Raw genomic sequence first — 23,799 nt, forward strand, 5'->3', positions numbered from 1 at the left:
ACGTCGAGATTTGTAAAAATCACGATTTTTTTTTTTTTGCACGATTACAAGACTTTCTCTATAGGCCTACTTCGTATATACGAGAAAGTAAGAAAGCGACCCACGCTTTATTTTTAAATATATAAATATTGGTTAATAATCATGTATTTTTAAAAATCATTTTTCTCCTTTTTAGTGCATTTTTACATAAAAAGTTATCAAAAGTCCAGTTTTTTAGACTCGATCAAGAGTAAAACACCGATATTTTGATAAATCTAGAATCTGAATTTTTGCCCGATTCAAATAAGTCTCCTTTACTCCATATATGATGAGTAAAAATAAAATTTAAAATCTAATGCCGAAAACAATACACAACAATAATGACAACATCGATACTTCTTAATAAAGACAATGTTATGATGTGCGTGATAGGGTACGAGAGTAAGTATGTTGTGAAAGGATTTTTATAAAATAAAAGATCGTAGATGTGTGACACGATTCGCAAGAATGTGACGTTTCGATGTAGGTTTGTTGTTGACGGGGAAGAAGGTTAGGGAGTCTTAATATCTTTTGTTCAAGTCATCCTATGTATCCTTTGTTATAACTTGGGGCAATGTTTTTACTTATTCGAGTGCTTGAGAACACATGGTATTTTTTTGTTTATCGAATAAGTAAAAATATTAGAAAAACATTGTTTTCCATATTAAAGTAAATAATAAGGCTCAGTAAAAATGACACAATATAAATTAAATGTTATCATGAAAACTATCCTTTATTATCGCACGTGCACCGCGCGAGGGGTAATATATATATATATATATATATATATATATATATATATATATATATATATATATATATATATATATATATAGGCAGGGGTCCAAAACAAATAAGTGGGGGGGAGGGGACTTTTTTTCTATTTCCGCCACTGCCGTATGTTCTAAATTAAATTTGGTCCTGTAGCCTATTCGAAAAGGGTCGCTTTTCCTTCGCTTAGGCAGCAATTTATTGTAAACCATTCGTAGTAGCTTTTGGAAAAGTTACAATAGCAGTTTCCTTTTTCTATTAAAATGACAGCTTTTCAGGTGTTTCCGTTTCTATGCTTGAGCCCTGACGCAAACGAATTCTATACAGCACGCTTAAACAACGTTACACAAGATTTGAATTTAAATTCAGCAATACTTTAACTGCAGGCATGCGTGAAGAAAATGAAGGTTGTACCTAAGACATTTTTGCTAGCTAGGCTTAAAAGTCTCATTACTTAGCTGGCGCGAAATTAAAAAATAACAGTTACTGTTAGTGCGTTATACATTACGGTACACTTTTCAAACTTAAAGTGCAATTTTAGCTATTCTGTAACAGCTAATACTATTATTTCATTGTCAGAAGGTAAAAAACATTATATTATCCAACTATATATATATATATATATATATATATATATATATATATATATATATATATATATATATGTATATATATATATATACTAGCCATCGGTACCCGTTTCACGTGAATTATAGGCCTATATATATATTTTTTTTTTTTGTACTTGTTTGAGAATTTTTTTTTATAAAATTTCGTTAAAAACCCGGCTGTTCAAAGGCAGTTATGTTGTTTTAGTCTTTTAAAATAAAAATGTATTATGGGAATAGATTCTAGACTAGATTATAGTCTAAACCTAGATCTAAGCGTCTACGTCTAGTTTTTCCGTAGATCTAGTCTAGATCTAGAATCTCTAGATCTAGGATCCAAATAGATAAAGTAAATTTTATAAGTTTTGGCCGAGAAAATTGTATTATATACATTTCATAGTGTGCGTAGATCTAAATCAAATTTGAATGAAATAGTTCATTTCTTTTTATTCTAAAATTGGAAGATGACACCATGAGTTTTGTGTAAACACTTGGCGAGTGACGTCATTGTTTTATGCGTTCTTTTTCACAACTATAAACTCTTTTCCTGTTGCATAATTAAAACTGTTTTTCTACATTCGGATATGCCTTTATTTTTTATTTTTCTTCTTTAAATAAAATATTGGTTATACATTTAAATCATCTACCATATTATTTTTAACCAAAGTACGTATCAAGTTCTCCATATATCGCTGTAGATTCTGATGTGATATCTGGCAAAAATAATTTGCGGACAGAGATAGAGAAGTGCGCACATGGGCTATTATATATAAGAATATAAATATATATATATATATATATATATATATATATATATATATATATATATATATATATATATATATATATCAATGTATGTGTGTCTGTGTCTGTGTGTCTGTCTTTTATGCGTTAATACACATTTCATCCGATCGCCATGAAACTTTGGGAGGTTGTTGAGAATATTCCTGGGGAGATTTCTGAGAAAAAAAAATTAAATTCGCATGGGTGTCACCCAGGCAGGTCGCGATTTGTTTTTCTCTATATACGGTATATAAAAATAAAAGTCGATTGCGGTTTTACACCGTTCCTCCGATCTCCATCAAACTTTGGGGAGTTTAGGAAGGCTTTTGTTAAATAATCTTTTGTAATATCGCAAGGGCGGCGCCATGGGAGGATGCGATTTTTCTCTATATACGGTATATTTAAAAAATGAAAGTCAGATGCGGTTCAACACCATTTATCATAGTGCCATAAAAAGTTAGGGAGTTGGTGAATACTCCCGAGAAGGTTTCTGGGGGTGGGGGGTTAGGTTAATTTAGCACGGGCGGCCTCCGGCAAGATGCGATTTTGGCGCCCTGGTCTTTCCCGTGAGCGCTATGGCGACTACGTTCGGTCTAAACAGTGTGGTAGACAATGGATAAGATGGGACGTTACAGTCGCTCACTAAATTGAATCAGGCGTGCCCGCCGGCGCTCTGAAAGGGTGCAATTTGGCTGCGAACAAAAATTTAAGTTTCGGCCCCCAAAGGCTAACATGGGCCGCTGAAGACTTTAATTATAAAATTTCAAACAATGGCTTTACTTTGAGTGAATAATGACGTCACATGACTTGTTTACTTTTTAGTACAATAAATGGCGGCTTCAATCCAAGATTTCGTTGCCGATTCAGATCGTTAACGCGTTCTTAAGCTAATTTTCTGTCGGCTATAACTTTAACAATACGTCCGTTTGCTATTTTTATTACATTTCAACACTATTATCAATGTTTTAGATCAGCTATCGATGGAAGAAAAAGTTATGAATCTAGATCTAGATCTAAATCTAGGTCACTAGACTTAACGTAAATTCTGGATCTAGACTTAATGTAAATTCTACACTTAGAATCTATTTCAGGCCTTAATTATTTTATAAAAATCTTTGTTTAGCTTCAATCATCATATAATTCGAGAATGCATGGGATTTATCTATCTAGGCTCTAGATCTATATATAGTAGGATTACTCGCTAATTTGGAGGCGTGTTCGGTTGCTAACAACAATATGGCGCCCGGACTTCCGACCATTTTAGGCCATGTTTACCACGAGCAAAATGTCGGGTTTTCACGTTATATAAACATGCCATAGGTGGCCAGGGCTAGATATGCCAGAAAAGCATTTAAAAATTTGCTTTGGAGAATGAAGGCTAAATTTTAAAGTCGGTGTCATTAAAATTAATAGAACTTTTAAAAAGTAACCTTTGACGTGAGTATATAAAGGGATAGTGTGGTCAGAGCCATGCTCAGCCGTAATCGGTGTTTTTAAAAGATACAAAACGTTTTTTTTTAATGTGAAGTCTGGTTATTTTTTTATGATAAGTCACAGACGTTATGTCATTTATGGATGACCCCCGAAACCCACAGTCATCCAAGAGATGACGTGTAAATCTAGTTGATCTCTATAAATTCCGTGTTATCAAACATGGGTGCGATTTGTCCCCCTGGGCTATCCTCTGAGCGCTATGGTGCATAAGTTCTTTTTACTTTCTCGTATATACGAAGTATAGAGAAAGTCTTGTAATCGTGCACAAAAAACACATTAAATTTGGACAGTTTTCACCGTTTTACTCCTCAGTCCTTCATCACATCCGGGATATAGAAGACTTATTTTAATCGGGCAAAAAATATAAACTCAGATATATAAAAAATTTGGCGTTTTATGTGTAATGGAGTTGGAAAAACTGGATTATCCAATTCTGTCCGTGTGTGTCCGTGTGTAAACACGATAACTTGAGTACCGTTACAGCTAGGTTGATAAAATTTCATATATAAGTATTTTATCAAAATCGTAGATCAGTATCAACTTTTGAGTGATTTCCGATAACCGGAAGTGGTACTTTTCCTACTTTGAATTTTTCAAAAGCCTATAACTTGAGTACTATTTTAGATAGATAAATGAAATTTCACATGTAAGTAAAAGATCTAATTCTCTACCTTCTGTTAAATTTTGAGTAATTTCCGTTGACCGGAAGTAGTAATTTACGCTACTTCCGATTTCTCAAAAAACGAATGTAAATTTTTAAAGTACTAATAATATTGCGCACTATTATGCACTTTTTTATTTAGCGTTCACTCGGTGTGCAATTCTTTTGTCTACGAGATTTTATTCTATTTTTACAAGCTTTTATTTAACTCACTTCCTCTGTCGTCAGTCTGTCGTCAGTCTAGACGGAAACGCAGGAGTGAAAATTCGGACAGTTCTACTTGACCGACACGATTCACATTTGGCACGTGGGTCAAGACATGAAGACAATGCAATCTGAAACTAAATTTGACTTAATTGGATGCCTAATTGATTTTTTATGAATTAATTAAAATTTGGACCGAATTAGTAGGCATGTCTAGCCAACCACACCACACGCGTCATCAATAGCTGCGCCATCACGACCACGTAATGGCTGCGTTCAAAAACCATTGCGCGCCTACTGAACGTGATATTCAGTAGGCGCGAAATGGTTTTTAGTCATGTAACTCTATTGTAGATAAAACATGTAAAGTACTGAAAAAAAATTCATAAAAAACGTTTTAATAACAAGCTTTTATGTAATGATGCACTAAAAAGTAGAAAATAAATTATAGACTACTATTTAAATAACTATAAAGAAAAGCGTGGGTGTCTTCCTTAACAATAGTAAAGGTATCCAATAGATACTAAAGTGACCCACGCTTTTCTTTATAGTTATTTAAATAGTAGTCTATAATTTATTTTCTACTTTTTAGTGCATCATTACATAAAAGCTTGTTATTAAAACGTTTTTTATGAATTTTTTTTCAGTACTTTACATGTTTTATCTACAATAGAGTTACATGACTAAAAACCATTGCGCGCCTACTGAATATCACGTTCAGTAGGCGCGCAATGGTTTTTGAACGCAGCCATTACGTGGTCGTGATGGCGCAGCTATTGATGACGCGTGTGGTGTGGTTGGCTAGACATGCCTACTAATTCGGACCAAATTTTAATTAATTCATAAAAAATCAATTAGGCATCCAATTAAGTCAAATTTAGTTTCAGATTGCATTGTCTTCATGTCTTGACCCACGTGCCAACTGTGAATCGTGTCGGTCAAGTAGAACTGTCCGAATTTTCACTCCTGCGTTTCCGTCTAGACTGACGACTGACGACTTACGACAGACAGAGGAAGTGAGTTAAATAAAAGCTTGTAAAAAAATTCATAAAAAACGTTTTAATAACAAGCTTTTATGTAATGATGCACTAAAAAGTAGAAAATAAATTATAGACTACTATTTAAATAACTATAAAGAAAAGCGTGGGTCACTTTAGTATCTATTGGATACCTTTACTAATGTTAAGGAAGACACCCACGCTTTTCTTTATAGTTATTTAAATAGTAGTCTATAATTTATTTTCTACTTTTTAGTGCATCATTACATAAAAGCTTGTTATTAAAACGTTTTTTATGAATTTTTTTTTACAAGCTTTTATTTAACTCACTTCCTCTGTCGTCAGTCTGTCGACAGTCTGTCTAGATAGAAACGCAGGAGTGAAAATTCGGACAGTTCTACTTGACCGACACGATTCACAGTTGGCACGTGGGTCAAGACATGAAGACAATGCAATCTGAAACTAAATTTGACTTAATTGGATGCCTAATTAATTTTGTATGAATTAATTAAAATTTGGACCGAATTAGTAGGCATGTCTAGCCAACCACACCACACGCGTCATCACCTTCAATAGCTGCGCCATCACGTAATGGCTGCGTTCAAAAACTATTGCGCGCCTACTGAACGTGATGTTCAGTAGGCGCGCAATGGTTTTTAGTCATGTAACTCTATTGTAAATAAAACATGTAAAGTACTGAAAAAATTCATAAAAAACGTTTTAATAACAAGCTTTTATGTAATGATGCACTAAAAAGTAGAAAATAAATTATAGACTACTATTTAAATACCTATAAAGAAAAGCGTGGGTGTCTTCCTTAACATTAGTAAAGGTATCCAATAGATACTAAAGTGACCCACGCTTTTCTTTATAGTTATTTAAATAGTAGTCTATAATTTATTTTCTACTTTTTAGTGCATCATTACATAAAAGCTTGTTATTAAAACGTTTTTTATGAATTTTTTTTAAAACTTTAAGTATTTAAAATGGATTAAAAATCATGTCTATAGCCCGAGCTCCCATCCCCTGTTATTTTATATAAAAATATTCGAGAAAGTTTAGGGGAGATCACTCCCGGTTTATTTAAGAGTGCAATAGACTATGGATAAAAATGGTTACTATAGTCCTTTACTAAATCAAATCTGGGCGTACGCCAGTGATCCGAAACGGTGCTGTTCGGCGCCACGGACCTTCCCGTAAGCTCTATGACGCCTACGTTCGTTTTTAAATAGTTCGATAGACTGGATAAAAAAGGTTACTAAAGTCTTCACTAAATAAAATTTGGGCGTCCTCAGGCGCCCCAAAAGGGTGCTATTTGGCGCCCCGGCCCTTTCCATGAGCGCTATCTTGCCTACGTTCGGTTTTAATGTGTTAAATACTGTGGATCAGATGGGGTATTACAGTCGTTTACTAAGTTGAGTAGGGCAGTTCCACCGGCGCCCCGACAGTGTGCGATTTGGCGCCAGGGATAAAATGGGAGCACTATGCGTTTATATTTGCATTTAGATTTGTTTTTATTTTCTGCCTTAGTGTTTCCGTTAAGGTTTGCGTTTACGTTTGAATTTCAGATTGTGTTTGCATGTGTTTGGGTTTTGTTTGTGTTTATGTTTGCGTGTGTGTTTGCTTTTGCGTTTGTGTATGCTTTTGTGTTTGCGATTACGTTTGTGCTTGCGTTTGTGTTAGCGTTTGTGTTTGGGTTTTGTTAGCGTTTGTGTTTTCGTTTTCGTTTGTTTATGTGTTTGTGTTTACGTTATGTTTGCGTTTGTTTTTGTGTTTGTGTTTGGTTTTTTGTGGTTAGTGTTAGGTTTAAACTTAAAGTTGGGTTTAGGGTTATGTGTTCTTTTGTAGAACGGCCATGTGTTTGTGTTTGATTTTGTGTTTATTTTTATTTTTATGTTTGCTTTTATAATTGCGTTAGTGTTAGCGTTTTTGTTTGTGTATGCGTTTGCTTTTGTGTTTGCATTTTTGTTTGCGTTTGGGTTTGCGTTTGTGTTTATATTGCGTTTGCGTTTTTTTGTTTTTTCTTTCGGGTTTGTGCTTGCGTTATGTTTGCGTTTGTTTTTATGTTTGTGCTTTGGATTTGGTCTGCTCTAGTTAGGGTTCATTAAAAAAGTAATACATTTTCCAAACCCGATCGAGTATATGCTGATTAATAAACACACAAGTCATGGTCCTTTAACGATAGGTTTTTCACAGAGGCAAGTTCAGGGCCTGGTCGTGACGGCTAGTTAGATATACATTTTCACCAACAGACAATGTTAAGCTTGAAGTTTATTTTAAAATAATTACACATTTCTATTTCGGTTAATTGCTATTAATCCTTTGAATGTTTCATACGCAGGTAAAACTACAGCGGTTCTGTGAACTGTATGGGTAGCACCAACAGTGACAACGTGATATAAGTTGTGAACTACTGTTTTGTGTTGGATCCAGCGAGATCCATTTTGAGTTCACGTTTAGACAAGTCATTTGGTAATTATTTTTTTATCATACTCCATTTTGGACGACCGATTTTTGCTTGCAAGTGAGTTTGTTTTTGTTATTTACTATTTAAATATGGTTAAGCAAATGTTATACTTACGAATGTATTTATATTGTATATAGTTAGATTAATTCACATATTTAAAATAAATCATTTGATAAATAATATGCTTTACGTTTGTGCTGTTATAAATCATTTTCTCGTTCCTTTTATTTTGAAAATAAACTAGCATTTTAAAGTTGACGACTAAGCTTTTAACTCAAACCATTAGCATCTCCGTAAAATGTAAGAAAAGCAAAAAAAAAAAAAACAACTCTTCAATGGCTTGTAATAGCAAAACTTAAATGCCAGCCTACCCCATCCCCACCCTTCAGTGTGTAGACTGAACTATTTCTTTGAAGCTCCTGATGAGCGCTGGGCTGCAGCTACACCTCTCCACAGAACTCAGTTTTGAGCAGTTCTCTTTAAGTGAACCCAAATAGGCCCAGCAGCTTTTGCCTTTCCTTCCACTGTCCACCAGATATATATATATATATATATATATATATATATATATATATATATATATATATATATATAGTTATCAGCAGATACACGGCATTGCCCACCCCAACCACAACCAACCAAAACAAAATTTAAAAAACGCAAACATAACACAAACGCAAAAAAAAATACAAACACAAACAAAAACACAAACCTAATCCCAACCACAAACGCAAACACAACACAAACGCGAACAAAAAAAGCAAACGAAAACAAATAAAATTCAAACACAAACCCATCCACAAACGCAAACCCAACCCAAACACAAAGAAAACACAAACTGCAAACATAAACGCAAAGTGCTCACAGTCTAGCCCGGGGCGCAAAATAGCTCCATGCTGGGGCGCCGGTGGAAGCGCCTGTTTAAGCTTTGTAAACGACTATAGTTTCATTTTAGTTAACATTTATAGTATCCCAAACTTATCCGCAAACGAAAAGAAGTAAACATAGACGACATTTAGGAGATGGCTTCTTAACTGTTATTGATTAAAAAAAAAATTAGTAAACAGTACGTTCAGTGTATAAAATAAACAAAACGCAGTATTTAAAATACGTACAACATTGCACTTAATCAATCACCGCTAATTATGTAAGTATTTTTTACCAACACCAAAACAAAATAATGAAAATTAAATTTACCCCCCCCCCCCCCCCATATAATGATTTTATAAAGGGAAGTAAGCCTAATTGTGTTTTCCTAATTTATCAAGGGACGTAATGAGCGCTAAAGGAATAAATGTAAATAATTTTCAGACACAATTACAAGTTTTGTGTAAGTTGATACATTTATTTAAATTTATATATATATATATATATATATATATATATATATATATATATATATATATATATATATATATATATATATATATATATATATATATATATATTACGGTCGAAGTTTAAAACTATCTTTTGAATTTTGCTATCAAAGTGTAGTAAAGAGTGAAGAGGGATTAATGGGGGTGTTGAATGTTGTTTTTACCTTCTACTTTGTACCCTGTCTCGTTCATCGTTGTTCCATCCTTGAGCTGTAAGTTGTGACAACCGATTTGTCCCTGTTTGTGGGTATATAAGGTGCTTGAAAACGTGTGATTGCCTCAGTTTCGGCCCAGTACGTTAAGGCTACAAGGTTAGTGTAGGTTAGTACTTTAGTTTATAGCTACTAAATCTTAGTGTTTGTACTAGCGTATGTATTTCTGTATAGTATAGACTGTGTTAGTGTAGATAGTATTAAACTCTATTTATTATCAACGAGCTTTTGTTTGATTTAGTCTTATTTTGTAACCCGTTTGTTGTTGTTTCGACTTACATTTTGCGAGACGCACTGGATCACAAGTAAAGGCATGTCCGTATTCACAACATACAGGCTTTTATTCACCCAACCTAATGAAGCCACTCGCTAGGTTGAAGGTGGAGATCAGTGTTTCTTCCAGGTATCTTATTAGTCTTATTAGGGGTGATCCGCAACCCCCCCCCCCCCACCTCCGCCCCCGAAGAAAGTCTACCCCCCTCCCCGCCCCCGAACGAAATGGAAATTAATTAATATAGAAAATAAAATTATACACTTTTATCAGTGTCCGCCCTACCCCGGAAAATTTAGTCTGCCTCCCCGAAAATATAAAGAAGTGACCCCCCCCCCCCCCCCCCCCCCCCCGGAGAAAAAAGTCTGTAATAAAAACACTTGTGGAGAAACAATGCCATGAATGGGCGTAATATACAGTAAATTATAATAACCGTATGATAAGAACAGTATAGTTCCATTCAATCTTAATATGGTTAGTAAAATTTAAAGTAAAATATTATTAGCAGAGTTATGGACTAGAAATTCACTTATACTTCTAGACTGTACTTTATCTGCCCCAATTCCTCATAGGTTCTAACTGGTATCCTTCTGTTATGTACCACATTAACATATTATTTATTTTTACTTCAGATAGATATTTTTCTAAATTTCTATTACCTATACACATATAGATGGATGCGCCATCGAAGGAGAAGATCAGCAAAAATATGGTGAAATTGTGTGAACTACCTATCCTTTCACTAAAGTTGTTGCCACATTTACATCAAGTAGGTGTTTTTAAATAACACAGTAGCTATTTATATTTATTTTATATAAGATCATACATTTGTAAACATGTCATAGGCCAAAACCCCGGGACTGTCGAAAAGCTAGCGGCTATTTCGAGATAAACTCGAAATGGTGTTAAAACTAATCAACGAGAACTTTATCCGAACTATGTTTATGGGAAGCCAATACCTAAAATATTCACGTTTTAAGGATTTCTCTATTATTTTGAGTTGAGAAAATATTCTATCACTCTCACTTTTTGCATGCAATAATTTCAATACATGTTAAAAGCTAAACATCATTTTAAAATGTTTGAAATGTAAACCTATAAGTTATTAAAGTGAATATTTAACTAAAGTATCGACACATTATATACAGTTCTATTTACGATGCGCGTATTAAATTGGCGTGCCTTTTTCTAATTTTTCACGTGCAATGACAATAAACAGTTTAGATGATCATTGTAACTATGGGGGGGGGGGGGAAGAAGTGTCTTGGTTTTTAATTATTCAAAGATTAATTTTACGTTTAACGGGTTGTTGATTAGTAGCAATAGTTTCAAGTTTAGTATAAGTTAGTACTACTATTGGCGTTATGTATAGGGTAAAAAATTTACGAATATTTTTTTCAAAATCCTATTTGATGCTAGACAGAATGCTTAATACTTAATATATCTCACGCTATATTGGATTATCGGAATTTCAGAAAGAGATTATTTCTCAAGATGAATGGAATAATGTAAAGGCATGTACTAATAATCGAGAACGGATGAAAACCTTGTTGGAAATACTCTATCAGAAGCCTAAAGGTTATGAGTAAGAAGGATTTTGTTTTTTTAATTTTATATTGAACTTATTGTCTAATTATTTTTTTATTAAACTGCTGATCAAAACATAAACTATTTCTCAGACAACTTATAGAAGGACTGAGGTTGGATCCTCACAATATTGCAGATGAAATAGAAAATACAGTAACAACGGCTGATCCAAGCTTAAAGTCATGCAGTAAGAATACAATACAATACATATATGATAGCTTAATAAATTAATAAAAACAATCACACTAGATAAAGTATATATGATGAAATAGACTGAGAACACATAACACGAATAGTAATGCAAATTAGTACAAAATTACTACAGTTATCAAATTATAGTTGGAAATTTATATATGTGATAGAAGCCTTAGGGGTCATCCATAAATGACGTCACACTCGTAGGGGGAAGGGGGGGTCCGTAATTTTGTGACGATGTGTGATGAGGGGGAGGGGGGGGGTCAGATGTTGCGACGTCACATTTTTGCATTATAAAAAAGCAATGATAGAAAACGAATTTTGGACGTTATTTCGCGTTTTAGATAACTGTTTTAATAAATTGTAATAGTTTAGACAAGATTTTGGAAAAATATCAATGTTTTAAAAAAATTCAACTGCAATTTTGAGGGGGGTTGTAGGTTGAGGTGTGACGTCATTTTAGGGGGGGGGGTCTGGCTTTTTGTGACGAAGTGTGACAGAGGGGAGGGGGGAAGGTAAAAATCGTCAAAAAAAGCGTGACGTCATTTATGGATGACCCCTTAACTTTTTAGGTTAAATTAATTTAATAGCACATTTGTTATGTCTCGGTGTTACAATAAATGTGGACAATATAATAATGAGCAATAGTTCACTAAACTGTTAATTAATACATTCAGTATTCAAATAAAATAAATTTTAGATGATTAATAACCTAAAAAGCACATCTATATATATAAAGTAAAGTGGTCAAGTGCCCAATAGGGCACTTCCCGGCGCCGCAGGCGCGTCAAATTTGGCACGATGGTGCCGCCTTGGGGCGATAGAACACGAGGGCCGGTGACGGTTGGCCGAAAAGTCTACGGAGAAGGGGTCAAAACTGACCTCGACTGACCGGCGCCTTATATGGGCTATATTACGAAAAAAAATTTCCTCCGATGACCCCCCTTGAAATTTTGTGAGGTGGTAGGAGAACGCCTTGGGGTGTCACAAAAAACTCGCCATGTCCGGGAAAATTCGTTAAATGGGTCAAAACTGACCAGTCGTATTTCCCTATATAATCTTTGTATTTTATGGGAAAAACATAGGGTGATTTCAAAACGGATTGTAGGGCACTTACCCACTTTACATCTGGCTAATTTTTTGCATGCTCTTAGGTAAATGGCTTGACCTATAGGGAAAACGGTCGGTTTCACTCAAAGCCCTCGACGAGGGCTAAAAAGTGACCGCGAGTGAAATTCTCTTTATATGAGCTCTATTACGAAAAACAAATTCCTCTGACGACCCCCCTTCAAATTTTGTGAGGTGGTAGGAGAACGCCTTGGGGTGTCACAAAAAACTCGCCATGTACGGGAAAATTCGTTAAATGGGTCAAAACTGACCAGTCGTATTTCCCTATATAATCTTTGTATTTTATGTGAAAAACATAGGGTGATTTCAAAACGGATTGTAGGGCACTTACCCACTTTACATCTGGCTAATTTTTTGCATGCTCTTAGGTAAATGGCTTGACCTTTAGGGAAAACGGTCGGTTTCACTCAAAGCCCTCGACGAGGGCTAAAAAGTGACCGCGAGTGAAATTCTCTTTATATGAGCTCTATTACGAAAAAAAATTTCCTCCGACGACCCCCCTTCAAATTTTGTGAGGTGGTAGGAGAACGCCTTGGGGTGTCACAAAAAAATCGCCATGTACGGGAAAATTCGTTAAATGGGTCAAAACTGACCAGTCGTATTTCCCTATATAATCTTTGTATTTTATGGGAAAAACAGAGGGTGATTTCAAAACGGATTTGAGGGCACTTACCATCTTTACATCTGGCTAATTTTTTGCATGCTCTTAGGTAAATGGCTTGACCTTTAGGGAAAACGGTCGGTTTCACTCAAAGCCCTCGACGAGGGCTAAAAAGTGACCGCGAGTGAAATTCTCTTTATATGAGCTCTATTACGAAAAACAATTTCCTCCGACGACCCCCCTTCAAATTTTGTGAGGTGGTAGGAGAACGCCTTGGGGTGTCACAAAAAAATCGCCATGTACGGGAAAATTCGTTAAATGGGTCAAAACTGACCAGTCGTATTTCCCTATATAATCTTTGTATTTTATGGGAAAAACAGAGGGTGATTTCAAAACGGATTTGAGGGCACTTACCATCTTTACATCTGGCTAATTTTTTGCATGCTCTTAGGTAAATGGCTTGACCTTTAGGGAAAACGGTCGGTTTCACTCAAAGCCCTCGACGAGGGCTAAAAAGTGACCGCGAGTGAAATTCTCTTTATATGAGCTCTATTACGAAAAAAAATTTCCTCCGACGACCCCCCTTCAAATTTTGTGAGGTGGTAGGAGAACGCCTTGGGGTGTCAAAAAAAAAATCGCCATGTACGGGAAAATTCGTTAAATGGGTCAAAACTGACCAGTCGTATTTCCCTATATAATCTTTGTATTTTATGGGAAAAACAGAGGGTGATTTCAAAACGGATTTGAGGGCACTTACCATCTTTACATCTGGCTAATTTTTTGCATGCTCTTAGGTAAATAGCTTGACCTTTAGGGAAAACGGTCGGTTTCACTCAAAGCCCTCGACGAGGGCTAAAAAGTGACCGCGAGTGAAATTCTCTTTATATGAGCTCTATTACGAAAAAAAATTTCCTCCGACGACCCCCCTTGAAATTTTGTGAGGTGGTAGGAGAACGCCTTGGGGTGTCACAAAAAACTCGCCATGTCCGGGAAAATTCGTTAAATGGGTCAAAACTGACCAGTCGTATTTCCCTAAATAATCTTTATATTTTATGGGAAAAACAGAGGGTGATTTCAAAACGGATTTGAGGGCACTTACCCACTTTACATCTAGCTAATTTTTTGCATGCTCTTAGGTAAATAGCTTGACCTTTAGGGAAACCTGTCGGTTTCACTCAAAGCCCTCGACGAGGGCTAAAATGTGACCGCGAGTGAAATTCTCTTTATATGAGCTCTATTACGAAAAAAAATTTCCTCCTACGACCCCCCTTGAAATTTTGTGAGGTGGTAGGAGAACGCCTTGGGGTGTCACAAAAAAACTCGCCATGTCCGGGAAAATTCGTTAAATGGGTCAAAACTGACCAGTCGTATTTCCCTATATAATCTTTGTATTTTATGGGAAAAACAGAGGGTGATTTCGAAACGGATTTGAGGGCACTTACCGTCTTTACATCTGGCTAATTTTTTTATACACCTCTATAGATGACTACGCCGTATGGAAAAACTGTTGGTCAGACTTAAAGCCCTCTAAGAGGGCTAAAATGACCGCGAGTGAAATTCTCATTATTCGAGATTTGGTCATTTTCTATGAACAGGGGAGGTAACTTTTTAATGTAACAAATTTTAAATATTTTGTATACTCTTTTTAAGAAAAAAACAAAAATCATAAAGTATAGCATTGTTTTAAATCAATATTGTGTTATAAATTAAGTTTTGCATTGTACTGAAATTGTAAAAATTAATTGCGAAAGTAATTTTTTATAATATTTGATTGATACTATTAAGAAACCCCTTGCAGTTCTAATAACCTTGCGAGTAATAAGTTTGCGAATATTCCATCAATATAAGTATGTTATCAGAATTACTCCACTGTATAAATTTAGGCCCTAAGCACTTAACATAGCAGCAAATCACCTATTAATGAATCATTCAATTCCTCATTTTTTTTTTGAAATCCTAAGCGAAGCTAGGCAGTATGCCTAGTTGTAATAATAAAGCATCAATGAGATAAGACGAATTCTTAATAATGGAGAATTTATGACAGTTTTGTTGCGCTTTTTAGCGTTTTTCGTTGTTGTGTGCATCTTTGTTGTTGTTTTCTTTATTTTTTTTAAATAAATTAGAAAATTGTATATTTTTTACAAAGTTACATGCCTTGTTCTTTTAATACGAAGCTGATCCCAGTGAACTCGACCCAAAGATCCGTAGTGCTCTTCTCGAAAGTTTAATCAACAAATCCGGTGAATGCGCTTACCTGTCTGAAGTTAAGGAGCTATTAAAAAAGAAAATGGTTATTGAACAGGATGCTGATTACAGCGAAGAGAGACTACTACAACTGATTCAAAAAACGTTTACTGCTGTTATAGAAATTAAAAAGGAAAGACGAATAAGCCGGTGGAAGATACCGGACGTGTATCCTTTATTTAAATTTCATTATTGTTGTTTAAAGTTCTACATAGATTAAGCGAATTAGAAAACATTTTTAATGTAAGTTTCAAATCATCAAAATGTAGTTATGTGTAATTTAAATTGCTCTATACAAAAGCAATCGATTAAAATGTTTCAAACACCAAAACATTTGCTTTTAACATCTATCTAACAAGAATGGCTAACGCTTTGATTTTCTGCCGGGCCATTTTCAACACTTAAAATAAACATTTAATTAACTCTCTTGACTTTGATAAAGATACCTACGAAATATAGGAATGAAAAAAGACGGAAATGTTTCTGCTATAGATGATCAGGCTAATGATTATGTTTACAACTTTGGTAAGTCAAAATACTCGCATTGGAATGTAAAAAAAAAAACATTACCATTTAAACACATAATGACTGACATTGCTGAAAATTAATCGTAATTTCAATCGAGTTTCTAAATTTCACCTATATTTGTGGTGAAATTAAAAACGATAATTTTTTCAACGAACTAAATTGAATATAATATATTAATTTGTTTTGAAACTAAATATCTTTGTCGTAAACTTTTTGGCTTAATAGATTGTACAGCTGATGAAGTAAAAAAGTTTAAAACAGATGAGTTGATGACATTCATAGAAAAACACCTGCTTGAACATCATCTAGAGACAGGTTGTCTTGATTTGTTGAGAGCTGAACAGATCACAGGAAGGGTTTTTTTGGTACAAAATTTTGAATCTCTTAAAGAATTACTAAAAGAGTTTTCCATCGATATAATGAAATGCTTGAGTGATTTAATCACTCGTGTCAAAAATCCATTCCACAATTTAAGAAAACCTTTAGAAACCCAGAATCTGAGAAAATTTGGCAGTAATTACCCTAATAAAAACTATTCTATAAAACGCAAGCTTCCAGTGACAAGAAATATCAACGGGCCACTGACACAGCCAATCAGGAACTTTCATCTGGTCGAGGAGCAAGAATTAGATGATGCTCTTGAATTTATAGCATCAGAGTTCATTCCCTTTGCTTCGGCCTGTTTGAATGAGCGACAAGATGGGACGATTTACTTTGGCGTGAGCCCAACAGATTCTGATAAATATCAGGCAGGAGAAATTGTTGGTATAAAACTTCCACAGAAAGATATTTTGCAACGAAAAATTGATGTCTTTCTTCAACAATGTTTCGATGATAGTAACAGGGAACTTATTTCAAAAATGTTTCATGGCGCTTGTTGTGTTCCTGTTGCAGATGACGTTCGGTCTGATCTTTACGTCGTGGAAATAGACATTTTAGTCTCCAGTACATTACTTAATGATTACACCATCTACACGCAGATGGAATATCTTCCTATCTACCATGAGAAATGTAAGGAGTCAAAAGGCATCTTTAGATTATTTGCTGATGGAATTCCAAGCGTGTGTTCAGCAGAAGAAAAAAAAATTACAAAAAGAAAGATAAACCTACAATAATAGCAAAAAGGCTACAAGATGAGAAACGTGTTCACGAAAAAAAGAAAAACTTGGGCGTGAGACTGAAAACTTTGTTAGGTGTAGGTTCAAGCGGCAGCACTTTCATCTTCTGTCTCATAAGTCCTGACGACGCAGAGTCGCGACCAGACGAGCTGGAGAGTAAAGTCTCATTTATTCAGAACCTGAAGCCTAGGTGTGTCTTCGACTTTGCGACCAGGTCGGAAGGACTTTTTAAATCGCTGGATGAACGTCAGGACGATATTATAAGGGTTTCTGTCTTAGATGATTACGACCCGACTAGAAGAAAGAATGAACATGATTGTAAACAAGAAAGAGACTTGAGGAAGAGGGAAATATCCTGGGTATTTTGCTATGGTTATGAATCATTTTTACCCAAAAATACAATAGATTGGAAAAAAAACAGAAGAACAAAATTTCAGCATGCTCTAGATTTGTTCTCAGTAAAATACTCTGTCATAAGAACAATCGTGGTTATATGTTTGTTCTCTGAACATTATGAGACGTTACTTGAAGCTTTTGACTTAGCTGCTCCGCTGTTTGAAGGAAGATGGTGTCTAATTTGTAAAAATGAAGACATTGCAAACAGGTTTATAGAACAAATTAAAAATCGCAGGTTGGGGGACGAAAAAAATATAAAAGAGCGTTGTGTGGTTGGTCTATCCTGGCAGCAGATTGATGAAACTTTGCTTAGTTCAAGACCATCGCGTGCAAATATTAAGGCATTTGAACCATGTGCCTCTGGGGCTGAAGCTGAAGTCGAAAAATCGTATATCAACAGATGGTCAGACATTGATGTATTAACATCAAAAGAACTCGATTATTCGGATGTTGATTCAAATGAAAAAAAAGAGGAGGTTCTAAAAAGATTTTATCAAGGTGAAGAGGTCGATTGGTGGAACTTTTACTTTGGGGATCAAGTCCTAACGCGGGATGTACATGACGACCTGATGGCTAATGTCAGGGATGCACTGAGCATTCCAGACGACACTGAAGAGGTCCACATCTCGGAAGTAACACTTTTACACGAGCCTGGCGCAGGGGGGACAACCGCAGCTAAACAAGTGTTGTGGGAGTTGAGAAAACAATGGCGGTGTTGTGTTATAAAATCAATAACTGATCAGACAGCAGATCAATTATGGGAGCTTAGGAAGTTTAAGGACTCAACACCCAATCCTGTTCTCGTGCTTATAGATAACCCCAGTGATGAGGATGTGGAAGATCTTAAAGGAAGCTTAAACCAAAAGATTGGCGACAATACAGCATCGAGCAGCTCAGTATACTTTACACTAATTCGCTGTGAACGAAGAACAGAAATCCCAACTTCTACTCCACACATAGCCATTCGTCATAAGCTTACAGAGAGAGAATTAAGTTGGTTATCTGAAAAATCTGTTAAATTAGAAGTCGATTTTCAAAGTAAGTTATCTGATGTCAACCCACAATTTCTTATTTCGTTCAACATAATGAAAAACAACTTTGATCAGTCTTATATTTCCCAGTTGGTGAAAACATTAACGGAGTCTATCACAGATGTGAAGGAGGTAAAGTTAATGACGATTATGTCTTTCATAAACTCATACGACAGCAGAAAAATCCCTGTTCACTATCTGGATTGTTTGATGCTTGAATCGTCTTTAAAAGATGGAGATAATTCTTCAGACAGTCAATGGAGTCGGTCACCATATGGGGAACAACTGCTCAGTGATGCTGTGAATGCATTACTAAACACTACTCGGACAACAGACGGCACCGATGTTACTTTGAGAATATTTTGCAAACTCGTTGCGAAGGAGATTCTTTTATTAATGAAGGACAGAACGGGTCAGCAGGAAAGTGAAATTATGCTTGAGATTTTAAACTCAGACATCGATGTACGCGGGCCCTTTTTAAAAGAAATAATCAAACCAATAATACACAGCCGTGAAAATCTATCGGGAGATCGACGGGAAGATTTTTCAGAATTTGTAAAAAACCTACGTACAGAAGGAGCTGATGTGACTGTCAAAGTTATGAAAAAACTATATGAGCTTAATGAGAATCCTACAACGGCACAACTGTTGGCGAGGTTTTATTTATCAATAGAAGAATTGTGCTTAGCAAAGCAATATGCTACTAAAGCTGTGGAAAAATGGTCTGATAACTCCCATCTAATAGACACTTTAGGCATAGTCTATCTACATGAGCTTTTTAAAATGGTAAAAGAGTGCAAAACTGTGAATAATGATCAATTGCGAAAAATTAGCACACAATGCTGGCTAACATGTCATACATTTCAGAATGGACAGAAAATAAGCGAAAAAGGAGCTGATAATAGTAAACAAAATAGTAAACAAAATATTAAACAAAATATTAAACAAAATCTTGCATGTCATTTTAATGAGTTGAAAACTATAGCGTCATTTCTCAGTTTTGTAGAAAGCCAGGGATGTTCGCTTTCAGATATGCGTCATTTCCTTGTAGACCCGGATGCTCAAACATCATTTTTTAGCTTCTTTACAGAAGATGACATAAAATGTATTAAGTCGTTGCAAACGCGCTACGAAAAGGTAATGAGACGACTGGATGAAGAATATTTGAGTGTAGATACCTCTAAGGGGAAACCAAAGGATAGCTTCCGGCAAAATGACTTAATTGAACTTAAAGCAAAACTTGATCGGTTTTTTACCGAATATACAGACGACATACCAAGTAACTTATTTGGTGCATCAAAATGTGAGTGGAGGTGGAGACGGGCTAGAACATTGGGTGCTGTCTCCATTAAATCTCTGCTACAGATCAGGCGTGATGGGGACAAATTGAACAGGATTTATCAGTTAATGCTAGACAACCTTCGAGAAAGAAATAATAATTTCAATGATTACAGAACTATCCTTCAAACCATTTTGGTTTTAATGCTAGAAAATCAAGTACCGAATAATTTGATATTTGAAGACGTTCTAGAATGGAGCAAAAGGTACTACAGCATGACTTTAGGCACAGAGCTTATGAATCTTGATTGGTTTTTCTTTTTTGTACTTTTCAACTTTCCAACAAAAAATAGAGTGAGCTTCCCTTTAGTATTTAAGGCAGACTTAGCCACTGCACTTTCAAATTGGAGAACTGCTATAAATCAACACAACTTTCGACACAGCACGAAGAACGAATTGCACAAGGTTGTTTGGTTTCTGGGAAACAGAAACCCGGCTTATGACATTGTTCCTGTGTATGAAGAGAATGAAATATATCGAAACTCATACATGCTATATCTTTCTAAAGGCATACTCTCTAAAGGTGGGAGAAGTGTGAAGATTATCACTGAAGACAACGACGGGGTGACACTGAAAATAGAAACAAACAAACATGAACAGAACCATGATCGTTGGATGAAAAGTGTTCAGTTCTACATTGGTTTTAGCTTCACTGGCCCTAAAGCTTTTCTCATATAACAGTTCTTAAAAGCATTCGTTTTACTTTCCATCCACCCAATTCATCAGTTTTTAATGTATGGTAAAATATTACTGCAGTATTCAGCATTAGGAATCCATTCATTTACAAATCATAAACTATAATCAGCATGTTTAACGCCATGTTTCGTAACTCCAGTTTCAACTTCTTGTTCATTCTACCTCTCCGACATTTACTTGATGGGGTATATTATTATTCCGTGCAACTCCATCAAATGAACGTAACATGGACTTTGAAATTTCATCATTCGCGATTCAATGTAATTTTGGACAGAGTCAAGGGTGTTTTGCGATTCGTTTTACTAATGCATCTAAACAAGAACCAAACTGCTAAAATTTAGTTGTTGTTTTTTTTTTACAATAATTTTTAAAATGCTAAAGTGTTACGTTACACTTTCTGGCAACCCATTCCCCGTCTGACACTGTCACTATAGTAGGGCCTTCCTGCTCGCCAGTGTGACTGTGACGTCATTTATGTACTGCTCATACGGAAACTTGCTCTGTTATTTGATGATCATTAAAAGAATTGTTAAAATCATTTTGGTGAATGAAACTGGTGGGTTTTTTTTTCATCATAACGGAAATCTGTGATTATTTTTTTTTTCTTAAATTTCACGAAAACTTTATGATCAGTTTAATTAAAGTGCCATGTTATTGCTATACTTTTGATACTGTTACGTAGGTTTATACAACATATTTTAATTATTGATATCTATGTATGAATGATGGCCTTCCCTTTTCCATCTTCTGATTGTATAAACCAGACATCAATATCCTTTTTTTCTATCGCCACAGTTCTATCTTTTAAACAGTGTAGTTACAAAATTACAATATATTCCATATAAGCTTGTTAATTCTCTGATTTTTATAAAAGACTATTATGTTTACGGAGTAAATAAAAAGAATTCGTAATGCAATAAGATAATAAAATTCCACATGTGTATTCATAAGGTAGTCAACAATTTATATTTGTAGTGAAACAAATCGAATTTGTTTGTTTTTTAACCTCTTAGGTTAAACAGTGTCTTATTAATTAACCCAGGCCCAGCACTAAAGTGTTTTATTTATTCGGCAGTGCTCATATTAAAGCTTCAGAATGTATTCGCTTTGGAAATAGAAATTAATAAAAATGAAAATACTATTTTCGTAGACTTTTTTTCCAATTATTTATTTATTTTTGTTGCTTTTTCCAGATTTTAGTTTTACCTAATTTAAATATAATTAATTCTATATGGATCCTATACGTAAGTTTCTATCAGAGTAATGTACCACACGTTTCTCTTAAACATTCATAATATTGACATTTTAGATCAGCTATTCGTGAAACAGCAAAACTTTTTGCGTCGAGGTATTTTCTTGAAAAACGAGTGGTTTTGTCACACACGTACACACTATTTCTATACCCCGATACAACTTGAAGTGCCACCCCAAACACTTACTGTCTTATACGAATTTACGAGAAATCTTTACCTTTCCCGTTCATGCCTACGACAGATGGGTCAGATAAAGAGTTCATATGTTTAAATGGCATCGGCATATAAGGGGATAATATTGTCAGCACTATGCCCAAACGCCTTTTTCTCTAACAGGAGTCAGGTACCCATCAGAGATAGGTGGGCCGAGGGACGACAAACAGACGAGCCCGTATCCGAACTCGAGACTTTTGGGTTAGTGGGCGTTAGCTCTAGCATTCAACAATGTCATCTTACAACTAAATATGTCTTTTAATTTTTATTCTGAGCTTCGTGTCACCACCATCCCACATACACATTATACGTCACCCCCCACCCCACCTCCACATTAGCTGTCACCACTACCCCTCTTCCACATTAGGTGTCACCACAACCCCTCCTCCACATTAGCTGTCACCAATACCCCTCCTCTACATTAGCTGTCAACACTCCACCACCCCAACTGTAATACACTCAGGGGTAATTACATACGATGCTTCTTGGAGACAGAATTTGAATTACACGAACGTTGGCACGTGATACTCTCTTAAAACGAGTCACAAATCGATGTATGTTGTCGTAGTACGTAGTCATTCATGTACGCCATTTTTCGACACAATACGACTACACTATCCCTATATATGCCGAGAACACAGAAACAGATGAACTCTACTTCACCTGTCCCGTGTCCCACCCAGTTCTGATAGGCAACTTTATCATTCAGTTCTAAAATTTAAAAATATAAAATTGACGTGATGTGTCGCGAACCCGTAACACTCGCATGGTAACAATTACACTATCATCTCAGCTATCTAGGCACTTCCGATTAGGTGCAGAATTAGTGGGGTAATTTATTTAGATCTAGTCTAGACTCTGCAAGAAACACGAGTTAGGCAAATAGGCCCGAATGTTTCAAATTAAATTTTATCCCAAATTAGCAAATTCCATAGCTAAACAAACAAGGATTTATATAAAACTAGCCGTCCCGGCCAGGACCTGCACTGGTCTGTGTGAAAAACGTATAAAAGATAAACGCAAACATAAACACAAACTCAAATTCAAACATAAACGCAAAATGCTCAAAGTCTAGCCCGGGGCGCCAGATTTGCACCATGCTGGGGCGCCGGCGGAACCGCCTGATTCAACTTAGTAAACGACTATAGTACCCAAACTTATTCTTAGTCTTTTGCTCTCACGTAAATGAACATAGGCGCTATAGCGAACACTGGATGGCACGGGGCGCCAAATAGCACCTTGTCGAGACGCCGGAAAACGCCTGGATTCGATTCAGATAAAGACTTAAGTAAGCTTTCTTATCCATAGTCTATCGCACTGTTTAAAACGAAATTATGCACCATAGCGCTCACACGATAGCCCAGGGCGCCAAACCGAACCCTGTTGTCGCGCCGGTGGACGCTTCTGATTCAATTTAGTGAACGACTATAATACCCCAAGCTTATCCGCAAAGGGAAAGATAGAAGTAAACAAAAAGGACATTTAGGAGCTGGCTTCTAAACTGTTATTGATTTTTTTAAATGATTAGTGTACAATACGTTCAGTGTATAAAATAAATGAAAGGCAGTATTTAAAATATCTGTGTTTTACCTACCACATTTCACT

General features: G+C 35.5%; 1 protein-coding gene across 1 annotated transcript; it reads left to right on the plus strand.

The window, feature by feature from the left end:
• Positions 1-10,539: 10,539 nt before the first annotated feature.
• On the plus strand, positions 10,540-20,710 carry LOC131940598 (sterile alpha motif domain-containing protein 9-like). Its single transcript, XM_059299303.1, has 7 exons — positions 10,540-10,635; positions 11,342-11,451; positions 11,546-11,640; positions 15,552-15,789; positions 16,064-16,146; positions 16,375-17,160; positions 17,268-20,710. The coding sequence occupies exons 1-7, from the start codon at positions 10,540-10,542 to the stop codon at positions 20,708-20,710; spliced, it is 4,851 nt and encodes a 1,616-aa protein (XP_059155286.1).
• The last annotated feature ends 3,089 nt before the right edge of the window (positions 20,711-23,799 follow it).

This window comes from Physella acuta, unplaced genomic scaffold (genome assembly GCF_028476545.2).
Source record: "Physella acuta isolate Inbredline_101_S28 unplaced genomic scaffold, ASM2847654v3 ptg000323l, whole genome shotgun sequence".
Classification (NCBI taxonomy): Eukaryota; Metazoa; Mollusca; class Gastropoda; family Physidae; genus Physella; species Physella acuta.